A 14697-nucleotide genomic window follows, 5' to 3' on the forward strand; every position below is an offset into this window, starting at 1 on the left:
ATTTTAATTAACGATGACTCATTTATGTTGAAGTAACAAAAAAAAAACCATCCATCCATTATTTCCATAACCATAAATCCATTTCATTATTTCTTATAAACTACACTGTATTTCCTTTACTTTGCAAATATACGTAAATGTTTCAAATAAATGTCATCTCAGGTGCTAAAACTATATAACATTCAGTTAAAAAAAAAAAAAAAAAACAATTGATATTAAAGGTTATGGTAACCTTTAAAATATCCAAAAACTAATTTTAAAAATGTCCGAAAAAAAAAATAGCTTGTCGCGTTTCGTGAAACGCCTCCTGTATATATGTAAACGTACACACATATATACATATCGATATGTGTGCCAATACAAATACATATACATAAAATAAACAAATTTTGCTTAAATCTCACGCGTACGCTAATTATACGATTAATTCTTTCGTTTTCATTTATACACATATACATGTTTATATATACCTCTACATATATGCATATACGTATGACGTATTGTAATAATACACTATGTCGCATATAAAAAACAATTACTTATAATAGAATACAAGATTGATTTATACACACACATACACATATGTATATACGTATGCATACATACATATCTAAATGTATATACATATCTATATGCATGTACATATATGTACGTAAGTATTTATATATATAATATATATATATTTATATATATATATATATTTTTTGTATTACTTATTAATCTGTTCATTCTAATTAATTGAGTGTCAATTTGCGTAATCACCGTCGTTATTAGAATTAGAATCGTTATTATTAATTATCACGCCTCTCTTGCTTCGTCTTTCGTCCTGTTTTTAAATGTATTTTAATCGTTCCCTCGTTCCTTGAGTAGAAATTTACTCTCCCCCCTCCCCTCCGTTCCTCCCTCCCTCGCCCCTCCTCCCATGTGAGTACAGAATTTTACACTAGAATTGAGATTCTCGATTGGATTGAAACTTTTTTTCAAAAATTCCAACGACTTTTTAATATAAAAAGACAATTCGACTACAAAATTCATAATATAAGAGCACTGCTTATCAAAAATTGGCACACTTACAATAATTTAAACGTAAACAATCTAAGATGCGATGGATTCGATTATATTTAAATATCGAATATCGAAAAATCGAAACGTACTGTCCGCGTGCGAAGAGTTTGCTCCAGAAGGTCAAGGCAGCCCTCTCTACCTCCAGTCAGGTGCAAACTCTCCATTGGCGACCAGTACAAATCGAGATATCGTTGAAAAACATATTTCCCGAAAAGCAAGGTCTCGGATTTTTATTTCATTTAAAAATGTCACCCTTATTCATGGGCGTATCCAGGGAGGGGCAAGGGGAGCAGCCCCTCCCTTCAAAGGTGGACAAAATTTTAAGTGAAACAGAAATAATATAAACAACAAATTTTATTCAAAATTAATTTTTTTTTTTGTTAGATAAATGGTGTTCTGTCTTTTGTTACTGTGTATCATTGCATGGGCCCCCTCTCCATGAACCTTCCTTCTCTATGAAAAAAGTTGAATTTAGAAAGCTGCCCCCCTTTCGTTCTGAGCTGGATACGGCCATGTCTTTATTTATCATTTAAGCGTATAACCTATGTAGTCAAAAAAATACGTCTGATTCAGATTAAAAATTTCGTACTTTGTTAAACTGAAAAATATTCCCAATATTATTTGAACATGAAAGTCCGTATTGATTTATTAATTAAAGACCCCTTATTAACTTTTAAAATTTATTATAATTATAAAAAGTTCGTTCTCGTTTAACCTATCTATACGACTAACTGGTTGAAAAATATTCGTTAAAACTTAAATTGAGAGATGGCATTGTATCGTTCAAAAGTCACGATGGATTTATTCGCTGTTGCATATCTAAATTTTTTTTTTTTCTTTCGTAAATAAGCTAAGTGGTTTGGAAAATATTGTATTGAAACGAAAAGATAGAAATACAAAACACCGCTTATTTTACAACGTTCTCTTTAATTATACAACTTTTATTAATTTTTATTATATAACTGTCATAATTTTCGATATTTCACAATAATTCAGGGTCATGAAATTTTCATCGACTTCTGCGCTCGATTTTTTTTTTTTTTTTAATTTCACGTAATCACGATATATCAACATTAATGATTAGTTTTTGTTTATAACCGAAACAAAAAGCAAAGATTAAACAGTTAATCGATGACGATTATGGTCGATTCGTAAACACAAAATGCCAATCCGTGAGTACGAAAGCGTAACGATAGAAAATAGTAAAAATTTATGATAATTAACAAAAAAATATACAAAATTAAAGAGCTTAAAAATTATTGCTTCATCGTTATCTTAATGCTCTTATCTATTACGCGATTGAAATTCAATAATATCAACGCGAAACAATTTTTATCTCTCTACCCTTAATTGCAATAATGACAAATAATTGAAGAATATTTTTTTAGTATAATTTCGTTTAAAAACTAACAATTGATACAAAATTCGACTCATTGCCGACACGATTAGAAAGGCTACCCAGAATATTCGATGAGAATTGATAATCGTAATAATTATCGACAAGACTTTTCTTGACTTCCTTTTTGTGTTTTTTAAATAAAAAGGAGATCCCTACGACAAGAATGGCGGCTGACAGAGGTGTTTAAAATTTATTTCAAACAGAACCGAACATAATTTCAGATTGTAGTCAGGACTTGCGTGGATCGGGATATTAAAATCAAACACAAGATTTGTTAGAAAAAAAAGTCAAATTTGACTTAAAGGAATAACCACGGTTCAGGTTTATGAAATTCTGAAATTTCTTACTAATATTAGTGGAAGATATAAAACACGTTACATTTATAATTTCATAATCTATGCGTACAGTTTGATTTTGATATACAAAAAAATAACAAACTAATTAAATACCTCCAAGAATTAAGGATGAGAAATGTAAAATATTTACAGTATCGTTAGACAATTTTTTCATTATAAGTTAAAATAACGAAAAATTGTATGTCAAAAATGTAATGGTTAACTTCAAATACTAGCCATTTTGTTATAATTTGTTACTTTACAAAAAGTATGAATCGAAAGTTAACGTTACCATTGTAGATAATAATGCCAAAAATATTGTTACTTTAAGTCATCTCAAACGAACAAAAAGTTAACAATCACAAAACGAGGACAATCAATTTCTAAGACGAATAAGAAACCAACATTACTATTTTTTATTTTACTCTCAATAGAATCTATGTTCAATGTATTTAAAAGTTACAATAAAATGTATAATTACCGGGCTGAAAAATACATTGCAAAAATGTACTTGACCAGTACCATGGTTATCCTCGCTAACAAAAAGACACGTTATATTTAAATAAAACTAAAATTTCATTAAAATGGCAAACACTAACAAAAAAAAAGAGTTAAATAAAATCAGTCTAGCGAATATGAGAGTAGCGAAACTGAATAAATGAAGATAAAAATTAAATTTGAGCAAAATTAAAGAGCATCATGAGGAAAAATCAAATTTAGAAAGAAATATTACAATTGATTGTACCAATTTTTCAGAGGTCAAATGCGACTACTCTGATCTCAAATCTTAGAAAATAGGAAAAAGCTTGAATGATGTTAGATCAGTGACAGGAAGATAAAATAAGTAAAAAAACCTACCTGAAATATTCATCGGTCCGTTCGCAAAACATTTAAAACAAGACGAAATATAAAAGCATGTTTCGTTATGGTAATAATAATGGTACATCATGACAGTCGGTTATGGGAACGAGGGAACAACTCCAAAATGATGGTGAGCTGTACAATTAAAAAGAGAAAACGAGAAAAGTGTCGTCTTGGTTGGCAGGTGTTAAAATCATTGTCCTCAAATTTATTTGGATCTTCAAACTGGTCTTCCATCACCATCGCTGGTCAACCTTGTTTTCCATCTCTTCCTATTTAGCTGCGTTACAATCTTGATCAACAATCTCGTTTTCCATCTTCGAAATAAACTCCTTTCGAGCTTCGTTTTTATATTTGTAACATTAACGAAAAATTGATCTCGTTCAAAGTTTCAGTTTCACAATTACCATTCTTATCTTGCGTTATACATCTTAATCTTTATCCTTCGTTCCTCGGCCTCATCCAGCTCTTCAACGTTCATCTTTGATTTTTATCTAATGTCTGACTTCGATTATGTCCTTACGTTTTCGTATTTATCGTTATTCGTAGCTACGATTACATTATGATCCTCGCTCGTTTGTATCCCTTAATCGTATCGGTAGCCAAACACTCCTTCAACTGGATCGTGAACGTGACCACCACTATCATAATTTTTCTTCTCCCCTGACATAACATCGTGTACCTTTTGGTGGATTTCGCGCCCGTGTACATATATATTCCGTTGTGTTTCAGTGTATGCCTGAGATCGAGCCAAAGAGCCAACTGCCGTTAGAGCGGACTCTAGCTGAAGAGGCACGCGATGTCGCGTATTATCTGCTCCACGTTCCGTCTCCACATCCTGAAACAGACAACGCTGCTACAATCAGTATCTGTTCTTATTATTGTTCTGGTAGAAACAGAAATCTTAAGTCAATTATTTAACGTTATTTCTGACCTATACATGATACAATACAATACTTGGAAATATTGATTAATAAAAAAATATTAAACAATGGATTCATTCCATTGAGACAACTGTTCCACAACTGTTGAGTAATTCTCTTGAATTCTCTGCTTTGATTTGTCTATTCAAAGTGACTAAACACATCAAAGCAGAGAATCCAAGAGAATTACTCAACAGTTGTCTCAGGGGAATGCATCTAATGATGATTTGTCAACAAGAAAACCTTTCGTATCGTTATCGATCAAGTATGAAATAGGACGTCTTTTTTTAAAATCAAAATGCAATATCGTATGCTGAATGGAAGAAATACATTGAAATAATAGGGGTACACTTAAATATTATGTGCAACACTACCCTGAGGGGTACAAACCATTAAACATGTTCTTCACCACTCACTACAGAACCACATAAAAATGTACTCCTGCACTCTTGATATGCCAGGTCTTTATGATGGTGACTTATGGTAACTTATGATGGCTACAACTTATTTCTTATTTACTGTCAAGGTTAAATCTATACAAAAAGTTTAGTACAATGATTACATTCATTTAAAGGAAATAATATATATAAAAATTAAAATCAACATTCTTATTACAATGTTTAATTTAGAGATGAACCATTCTTTTTTATTAGTTCAATTGATTAATGAGAACTTTTTAAAATATCCCAGTTAATGAACAAAAATATATATATATAACATTTTTTAAATTTCTCCAGACACATTCATTTCTAACTATATTTTAGTTTGTTTAAATTATTTTAGAAGTATATCTAATTTCTATATTTTATATAACGAGCATATTACGATTAATAACGTCGCAACTAAGGCGGTCATTTATATAAAAAATCTATTACCTGTTACATGAAAAGGGATTACAATTTACAGGATCATAGTGTTTCAGTTATTGTAAAGGGTTCTTTGGGATATGAACAATTATTTTTAGGATTCTACCAAGAAAGAAAATTATAATTTTATGAAATACTTTATTTCTGATACTAGCTAAGAGTGTAGAATTATGCTCCATAAAAATATATATTATGTAAAAAAATTCGTAACACTTAATCTTAACCTCTAATTACAGCACCGTACTTTCAATTAATTTGTTACATGCATGTGTATGTTCACAAAAAAATAGAAATCAACGCAGTCTGATAAATTTAAATAATTAGTTATTCAATAAAGACACAAAAGATTTTATATCATTCTGGGAACTATTCCATAAAATGATACATTATTTCAAAAACGTTCTGTACAATTAAAAAAAAAAAAAACGATATAAAATCGAATATTTGATAATTACATAAAAAGATTAATCCTTGCTACACAATTAATTGTAGCAAGATCTGTGATCTAAAGATCTGTGTGCCTACTCAAACGTGCACATACATTACATATTTTAGATTGCTCCTTACAAAATATAAATCATTATAAATTATAAGACTAATCGAATATTACCTAGATTAAAGGTAGAAATATACAAAGATGCAAAATGTTTCTCTTGAAAGTCTAGGGATAATTGATACACAGGAAATATCAATTAATAGCAATTTAAATATTATGGCTCAAATTTCATTATTCACTCTCTTTGATTCATCCACATTTTTAATATATTAACTTCTCAGTAACAACCTAAATATAGTTTGTATTGTCATTTAAAAATTCGATTATAAAGATTATAATAAAAAATCACAATTACCTCTCATTCACTTCTATCGTAAATTCGATTAAAAACATTTCAATAAAATCAAGCAAGTAAAGATATTGCACTAAAAGAATTGCTTTGACCAATGCTACAAAAGACGAAATAATCATGAAAACATAGGCAGAACTATAAATCCATAAGAAGAGTAAGGACAAGACGAACACGCAAAGAATTTGTTAAAAGCAGATTCCAGATGAAAGACAGATGAGTAAACAAAAATTAAAATCCTTTATTTTTCTTACAAGATTGGATATACTTTATTATTGGCAATGAACAAAATTAATAAATGTATTTACTTAAATATGCATGATATCTTCTTATCACAAAATATAGCTTAATTTAAAAATTTCGACGCTTCTTGTAACAATTCTCCTTACTGGCTTAACAACGACCGCATACGCATTCACTTTACTTTGATGCCCGCATTGATATTTCACTGTCAATCATAGAAGGATGTATCAACTATCCCCAGCTTCTCGTAATCGATGCGTAATGTACGCGTTAAGAGAATTACTAACCACACTCGAGCCGGCAGAAGAAGAAGCAGACGTGGCAGCAGGAGTAGGCACCGTCAATATTGGATGATATTGTCTACAACCGCGAAGCCGCATGCCCCAAGACCAGCGCGAGACATCAGCCGTACCAGTTCCCTCGCGTGGGACGCAGCAACTTCCAGCGGTGGTCGTCGTGGCAAGTTACTCGATTCTGAAATCACGATAAGATCATTATGTCACTAGGCGTACCTACAACCAAGTTGTTCTAACATAACCAGATCCTCCTATCTTCTCATCCACAGACCACTGAATGTGCCTCTTTTATTATTAAAGGTGACCAGTACAGGGATTGTATAAAAAAAGAAAATCAAGTAATAATTTCAAATGATAATTGATCACTTGAAAGTCTCAGTTGTAATGTCAACCATAATAATTAGATTATTTAAATAGGTATACAATTATCTTTAAAAAAGATTTGAAGGATATTATTTTGAATGGGAGTAAGTCTTCTTTAGAACAAATGTTTGAAGTCTAACATAACTAAAATAAATACATAATAAACTGTATAAGAACAATATTAGTGAAAGCTCCTTTTAGAAAAACCCTTATACATAAAATATGCTTTACCGTACTCTATTCATAACGAATACAACTTATTTTAATCATAAAGGAATGGTGATTTTTTTAAATCAATATTCTAATATACTGTTTTACTTCATGTACGGAATAAATATAAATGAATTCCTCTTACCAAGTATGGCAGAATTGAGTCTTGCACAAACAGTTTCTCTTTGTTGAGGATCAAGCTGCCATCCAACCGGCGAATTCCACGGATTCGCATAAGCAAGAAGACTGAATGCATCTTGGAGCATTTTTTTATTGCTTTCATTTTTGCCATGCTGAGTTCGCAGATGTATCGACTGAGAGTAAAGTTGTCTGCCGAATTCTAACATTTTCTCAATCGCTTGTTTATCACCACCACACAGCTGTTTCTTATTAGCCTTATTCGATGTGTTCTCTGGGTTGCAACTCCCATTCTGTTGTTGTTGAATTTGATTAGTGTTGTCGATTTCTGAAAAAAGATAAACTTTCTTTGTAGAAAAAATTTTAAAGTATATTTCGAAAGAATACGGTTATGGCTTTATAAATAATTTTGATTGTGCCCTATCTTAGGCCACTGAAAATCGTTTGTGAACAACAATTAATGTCGCTTTCCGTATCGAACAAATTAACAAACTTAGAAGGAACAAAAAAACATCTCACCCATATCGACATCTTCTCCATTCCGACACTTATATCCATTGGTGTTTAAATCACCATTTTGGTAGCCATTGTTATTTCTCACACCGTTCACTATATTCTCATCCATATCTACATCGTCTTCAATTTGTCCGTTTATAAACTGTTGTTCAGTAGAACCATTAATCGTGTTGCTGATATTCATTTCTTCGACGTTGCCGTTCGCTGAGGACTTGGTGTAAGCCTTTGTAGACTGTATAACACTGGTTTGATTAACATTGGAATTCTGACAAACCTCAGAATCGCTACCGTTCACCATTTCAACAAATTGACGACACTTCAGGGCGAAAAGAAGATTCGGGTCTTCCTCGAGGAGACCAGGATACAGTCGACTGGTTAACTCTATGGCCTCGCCCATTCTACCTGCCAATACCAACTTTAAAATTCCTGAAACAAACATAACAAATAATATACTTTCTGTTCTAGTTATATTTACTTGTATCATTTATACATAGTACATGGAAACAAAATAACCTACTTACCTATACATTAGACACATGTCTACTTATATGAAAATACATTTTATTTCGCATAGTTAGTTATATGTATTACAAGAAAACAAAAATATTGAAAATAAGTTTTAAAGAAGACTTACTCTGTCTATTTTTTATAGAGTTGAAATCTTCCTCAAATACCTGACCGGTACTGTTGGCAAATGCCTCGGCAGTGGCACAATAACCGTGATGAACCAAGTATGTTGAGACCATTCTGGAAAAAATTATTGGAAATTGTTGTATACTTAAACTAAATTGAATCATTTTTCTGGTATAATCCAACTCAATGAAAATATTTATTTTGGATTTAATGATATTGTTAAAAAAAATTAAACTTACTTGTGAAGAACTGCTTGCCACTGACCCTGTCCATGATCTGGTGTTGGATAGTTGATAATCTGTAATCTTGTTCTGACACGAAGTTCATTAAGCATATCATCAATGTCAAAAACAAAAGGTTCCTGACCAAAATTTGCGTCGACTACCTCCCCTGGTGTTTGGAGACCAACAGTTGGATATAAATTTGGCTGTAAAAACCAATAATTATCATTAAATATTCTTCCTTTTAAATATATCATAAAAAGATTAGCAGGAAACTCTGTTACTAGAAATGATATTTTTAAATATATATATAATATTCTAAACTAGTTTTAATTTATTCTAAAATTAATACATTTTCTAGGACAACAAAGAATTTCTTACATACCGGAAGATCAGTAAAGGCGATACCAAGATGGTGTCCATTCTTTGTGTAAAAGGCAGTGTTATCAACGAGATTTACACCACAGCCGATTACATCGCCTGTAGTAAAGGTTGGCCCATAAGGTTGCCCTGTTCCCGAGGAACAGAAACTGTGTCCATCATCACCATGATATCCATAGGAGAGCTTATCCCACCCTGGCAGCCTGTTAACATTAACTCCATGGGCAGACAAACCAATTCCCATGTACCCATCTCTACCTTTACTGACTATCTTCACTTCAAAGTAATAGAGACCACAAGCTGCTGGTATAGAATGTGTTGTACGCACACTTGCTGCATCTTTGTGAGTCTTTCCATAACCTGAAACATATGAATTATCATTTATCAAACTGATATTTGAGTTCAACAAAAACAATTGCAAGGATTGATAATAAAAGTAGAAACATATTCTTTAATTTAAAAAAGAAGTGTATCATGTTTTATAAGATCACATCTATGTTAAGACATTCAGATGACAAAAGCAAAAATCACTTTTATAAATTAAGAGTTGAATATTTACTTAAAATAAAGCTTGCTTGTATTGTATTTATTATAACATTAATTGCTACATAAAACTTCACTGCTATTTATCAAGAAAAAATATAATACAAAACAAAATACACATTATTTCAAAACATTTCTAGTAGACTATTTACTTATAAATATAGAATTTTAAATTACATTATTTAAAGAAAATTGCAAGAAAGGACATTTGAAACGTTATTCATCATCATATATTCATTATAGTGTTGTTTTTATGTGATAGATTATACTAATTATTTTATAAACATTGTTAACATAATAACAACATTAACATAAATAGTACTGGTATTAATACAATACAAAAATTTTATAATTAATGAGCTAATTGTGAGATCAATATATGCATACATCAACATAATTAAATGAATTAATTAAATATTCATTACATAATGCTAAGTTCTCATTATATTTTATTAAATTACAAAAATGGTACAGTAAAAAATTATTTAATATATTCATACTTATTCCTGTAAAAAATATTAACCATTTATTTTAGGATTCCAATCAGAAAAATGATTAATTATCAAACTGAAATATTTAAAAGTTTAAAAAAATATTATTTGTATTTAATTGTTACCAATAATTTATACATAATTTTATATGTAGTAATTATATGAAGGTATATTTTAGTCTTAATTAATTGCACAGAAAAGTTGTAATAGTTTATTAGATGTACATTTTGAAACTCTTTTTAACACTCTCATCATATAATACATATAATATGCAGTAAAAAATCATGTTTATTAAATTTCAAAACATGTTTGTAATTATCCATGTATTCTCTAAGAAACATATATTCTAAATACTGAAAGAATAAAACTGCTTTATATGAATTAAATAATGAAAGTGGGATTGTAATAAATAATTACCAAATAGACTAATATATTTATTAAATATTTCTCATCAATAAAAATAACTGAAAGTAATAAAAATGATCAAGCTGTACTGTAAGTTGTGCTATTTAACAAAATTTACAACTTATTTCAGCACTGTAATCAATGTGGAATGCTTGTATTAAGTTATTAGTTAATGGTGTGTACAATAGAAACTATTCCTTAGAATAAGTTTATTGAAAGATAAATTTTCTGCAACAACGAACAAGATCATGTCTGATTTTGTTTTAATATTGTATAGTAACCTTGATAGAGAGCTAAAAGTAATAAGAAGAAGAAGAATTATAAGAAGCATAATTAATTTTATTAAAATATCATGTGATTTCCATATTATATACTATACATGAAAAAATATAATAATGAACAATATAATCTAATATATTACATTTGTTTAAAACAAAATATATTCTTAACTACATTCGACACTGTTAATATTATTTATTGTTAAGTATGAAGCAAAAAAATTCCTAGTGTTTAATTATGAATTCTATTTGGAAATAAGATAGCAAGAATAACTGATGGGATATGCTTAGAACCGTTTACAAGTTATATCAAGTGAATCTGAAAAATATGTAATGTGAATTCTTTAGTATAAAAATATGTATACTTCGAAACTAGTCGACATCAAAGAAAAGGTAGAAGGGAGGGAGTGAGAGTGACAGAGAGAGGAAAGTAACTGTTCAAACATCGCAGCTGTCATTGTCATTGCGCCTTCCCTACGCAGATTCATTTTTTGCACGAATTTCATAAAAAATCATTCAACGCGCGTGATACGTTCAAGGGAAATGTAAACTGACGAGAAACATTTACGAAAAATCCCGAAGCAAAATTAGAAATACAGACAACCGGGGGAAAGTCGAATAGATACTACGACCGATCAGCTGATTCCTTTGTTTAGGTCGCTGACACACGCGAAACGGAGCCCTGCCATTTTCAATCGATATTACAGCTTCGTCAACGATTCGTCCATATCGAGCAACAATCGAATCCTATTGGCCAAGATCGTTCCTCGATCCTTCGATCATAAGAACTTTAAAAAAATTTCACATTACAATTTTCCAGGAGAAAAAGAAATCGCTGCGAAAGAACGAGATCGAGCAAACGTACCTTTGTAGTGAACACGAAGATTGTTTTGGGAGAGGCCGATGTAATTGTACTTGTCTTTAGGACTCCAAGACCTTGGCAACGGCGTTTCCTCTTCGTTAACCATCGGATAGAGCATCTTGAGAGGATCAACGGGCTGAGTTTGCCCGGGATTCGTCTGAGAAGCCTCCATAACACTCCGTTCCTCGCTGGTGGCGGCCATCTTTCTTCTCAGCAGCCCCACTACTTTTGCCCGTGGACTGTGCTTGACTGACTGCGCAACACTCCTGCGCAACTCAGCTTTACCTCCTGGTTTATAGAATATGTAATACGTAGATAATGTACTTCGTAATAATTACAAGTTAGCATTTATACCGCTACCTATCGTTCAATACGATATTCGAAATACATATGAAATGAAATAAAATGCATGAAATAAAAGGAAGGTATAATATTAGCCATGAAACGATGATAAACTGTTATAAACAAAACTTATGCAAGTGTAATGATAAGGACGATATCGAACAATTTATATTTTTGACACCTGTTGGAGAAAAAATGTTTGTATTCCCATGAGTATACGAGACCAAGTGATTATGTACAATAATCGTGAATGTTTATAATCACCAAATTATTTTGCTTTGATATGAATACATTATTTAAAAATCGTATATCGATTTCAGGTTCTGAAACGTTGCTAGGGAAAATTGTTAGCAATTAGTTGGGCACAGTTGTGTTTACATTCCAGTAACCGCTCTAACTGCTCTAAACGTAACGTGTAGTGAAATTCTCGCAGACTTTAAATTACGACGAGTACCAACGGTAACCGACGGCTACCGATACCGACGCTGAAATTTTCATAGCAGTTGGTGTTGGTGGTAACTCACCGAACGCTCGATATGTTGTGTTGCTTACTAGCGGCGCCTGGAGTTGACTCACCAACTAGAAACGTGGTTCCACTCACATTTGGTGTAGTGTATTTGTATAGTTCAATACGTTGTTGTCAGTTTAACAATATTTTTACATAATTTTAAATTGTTAATTCAACTTGAGATACTTTTAGTAGTTTCAAATTGACCATGTTCAAAAGAAGACTTAAAGTCCTTGGTTACGTGGAATGCGACAAAGTTAATGCGAACGGTTTGTATTGTCAATATTAATTTCAATAGCAAATTTTATTATATTATTAATAACAGATTTGTACATATTTCGAAATGTATTTGCTTTTAACTGGAAATGTTCAAGAATATTTAGTTTTATTAAATAATCTAAATACTTGGTAAATATTGTGTCATTTAATGTGATTTACTTTTCAGATCCTCAACATTTTCGTAAAGTAGTTGTTTGGTTGGAGGATCAAAAAATACGACGGTATGATATACGAGATCGTAAAGAGTTACGTGACTTAAAAAGTGAGAATTGGCCTAATGTTTTTTCAACATATTGTAAGGATGTTAACTGTCCAGTCTCGGGTAACGCTTTGAGTCAACTTGAATGGCTGCTTGGACATGCAATCTGGTTAGAAGCAGAAAATAACAGTAAGATTGTCCATTACATTTATATTATTTAGATGAAAATGAAAATTACAATCAAACTTCTGTGTTTATTTTAATGAAATTGTTTTCATTAAATCAAGATCTTGTTGTAGTTTAATCCTTTGCAGTCCATAATTATTTTCAAAGTATAGTAAAAGTAATTTGTAAACTGTGGTTTAGGTGAGGAATATTCCAAAAATGTGAAAGAGATGAAAATAAAAATGAAAAATGAAGCACTGGTACCCCGCTTTATATCTAAGAATCCATTAGATAATTTAAACTGTAAGTATATAAAAATATTACAATTCTTAAAAATTAGATATTAATACTTATAAATTGATTTTAGATAATTTATTTCTTTTGTCTCAGTTTCCTATAGTAAAAGACAAATCTTGCATAAGTACTTTTATTTTAATTTAAATATTTAAATATAATAAAAATTGTCATATTTCTTGTGTTTTACATTGCTACTAATTATGAATATTATTGTTATTTGTAAGATTCGTTATAAAACAAAAGTAAATCATTGTTTACTTTTAAAATTTGAAATTTACAAAATTTCTATTCATAAACTGACTATTCCAAAATAATTAGTTGACAGTAATGAGTTCAAAACTGGAACATACTCTGTGGCAAAGCTACTTCGTGTTCCACACCACTTGAATCATCTGCTCTCGTTAAAAGCCTGCAGTAAACTGGTGCAGAAGAGGTTAAACCCAGAGTGCTTGCAGAATCCAAATTCCAAAATTATTCGAGGCAAACCATTCCCTGTGATGAACATCGTTCCTGGGTTTCAACTGAACAAACCCGCATTAGAAAATGCGGCTAAGATCCTTGCCCTCCTTTATATTCAAGATATAAGAAATCTTCAAACAAAAATTAATGAGGTGATCGTTCGCGTACAAAATATCACCGCTAATCCTAAGACGGACACTAAGTTAGGAAAAGTTGGAAAATAAATAATTATTTATAACTAAAAGTATAGAAGATTCAAATGTGACACATTAAAAACCAGTCTATGTTAGCATAGGACTGGATCTCATCAGTAGATTGTCAGCAATAGTTTTGTTGATTTAAGGTTAAGTTACAGAAGTTTTGTGTTTCAAGCTGCAGATGCTGACTGATGTGTAGTAACAAAACTTGTCAACAAGAATATCATTTCTGGAAATATAAATTATTACTATGTGTTTTATATTTATTCTAATAAGCATCAGATCTATAGGGTTCTCAGGAAAAGACAATTTGTTCGAAAATCATCTCAGAAATTATACTTTCTAGTACAATTGTAGATTATTATTTTAGTGTAATA

At 30.8% G+C, this 14697-nt stretch overlaps 2 protein-coding genes and 1 long non-coding RNA gene across 5 annotated transcripts in view; 2 read left to right on the plus strand and 1 right to left on the minus strand.

Moving 5' to 3' along the window:
* LOC128875537 (uncharacterized) overlaps window positions 1-4518 on the plus strand; it is a 51322-nt gene extending 46804 nt beyond the window's left edge. The window contains exon 4 of the long non-coding RNA XR_008456843.1: window positions 4393-4518. This is a non-coding gene — a long non-coding RNA (uncharacterized LOC128875537). The remainder of the gene's footprint in view (window positions 1-4392) is intronic.
* LOC128875535 (ran-binding protein 9) lies at window positions 1973-12140 on the minus strand. Of its 3 annotated transcripts, none has more exons than XR_008456837.1 (8): window positions 11878-12140; window positions 9300-9655; window positions 8933-9120; window positions 8695-8807; window positions 8064-8486; window positions 7552-7872; window positions 6825-7011; window positions 1973-4498 (listed from the first exon to the last, which is right to left on the minus strand). XR_008456837.1 is itself a non-coding variant. In XM_054121183.1 (7 exons), exons 1-7 carry the CDS (start codon window positions 12074-12076, stop codon window positions 6878-6880), a joined length of 1734 nt encoding a protein of 577 aa, XP_053977158.1. In that variant the 5' UTR covers window positions 12077-12140; the 3' UTR covers window positions 6516-6877. The 3 variants fall into 3 exon arrangements, 1 of the variants encoding a protein (XP_053977158.1); XR_008456838.1 differs by lacking the exon at window positions 1973-4498 and adding an exon at window positions 6516-6742; XM_054121183.1 differs by lacking the exon at window positions 1973-4498 and having other exon boundaries at window positions 6516-7011.
* A 453-nt stretch (window positions 12141-12593) lies between these two features.
* Window positions 12594-14576, plus strand: LOC128876041 (RNA transcription, translation and transport factor protein). Its single transcript, XM_054122144.1, has 4 exons — window positions 12594-12993; window positions 13170-13391; window positions 13569-13670; window positions 13983-14576. The coding sequence occupies exons 1-4, from the start codon at window positions 12933-12935 to the stop codon at window positions 14345-14347; spliced, it is 750 nt and encodes a 249-aa protein (XP_053978119.1). The 5' UTR covers window positions 12594-12932; the 3' UTR covers window positions 14348-14576.
* Window positions 14577-14697: the final 121 nt, after the last annotated feature.

Source organism: Hylaeus volcanicus, chromosome 4 (genome assembly GCF_026283585.1).
Source record: "Hylaeus volcanicus isolate JK05 chromosome 4, UHH_iyHylVolc1.0_haploid, whole genome shotgun sequence".
NCBI lineage: Eukaryota > Metazoa > Arthropoda > Insecta > Hymenoptera > Colletidae > Hylaeus > Hylaeus volcanicus.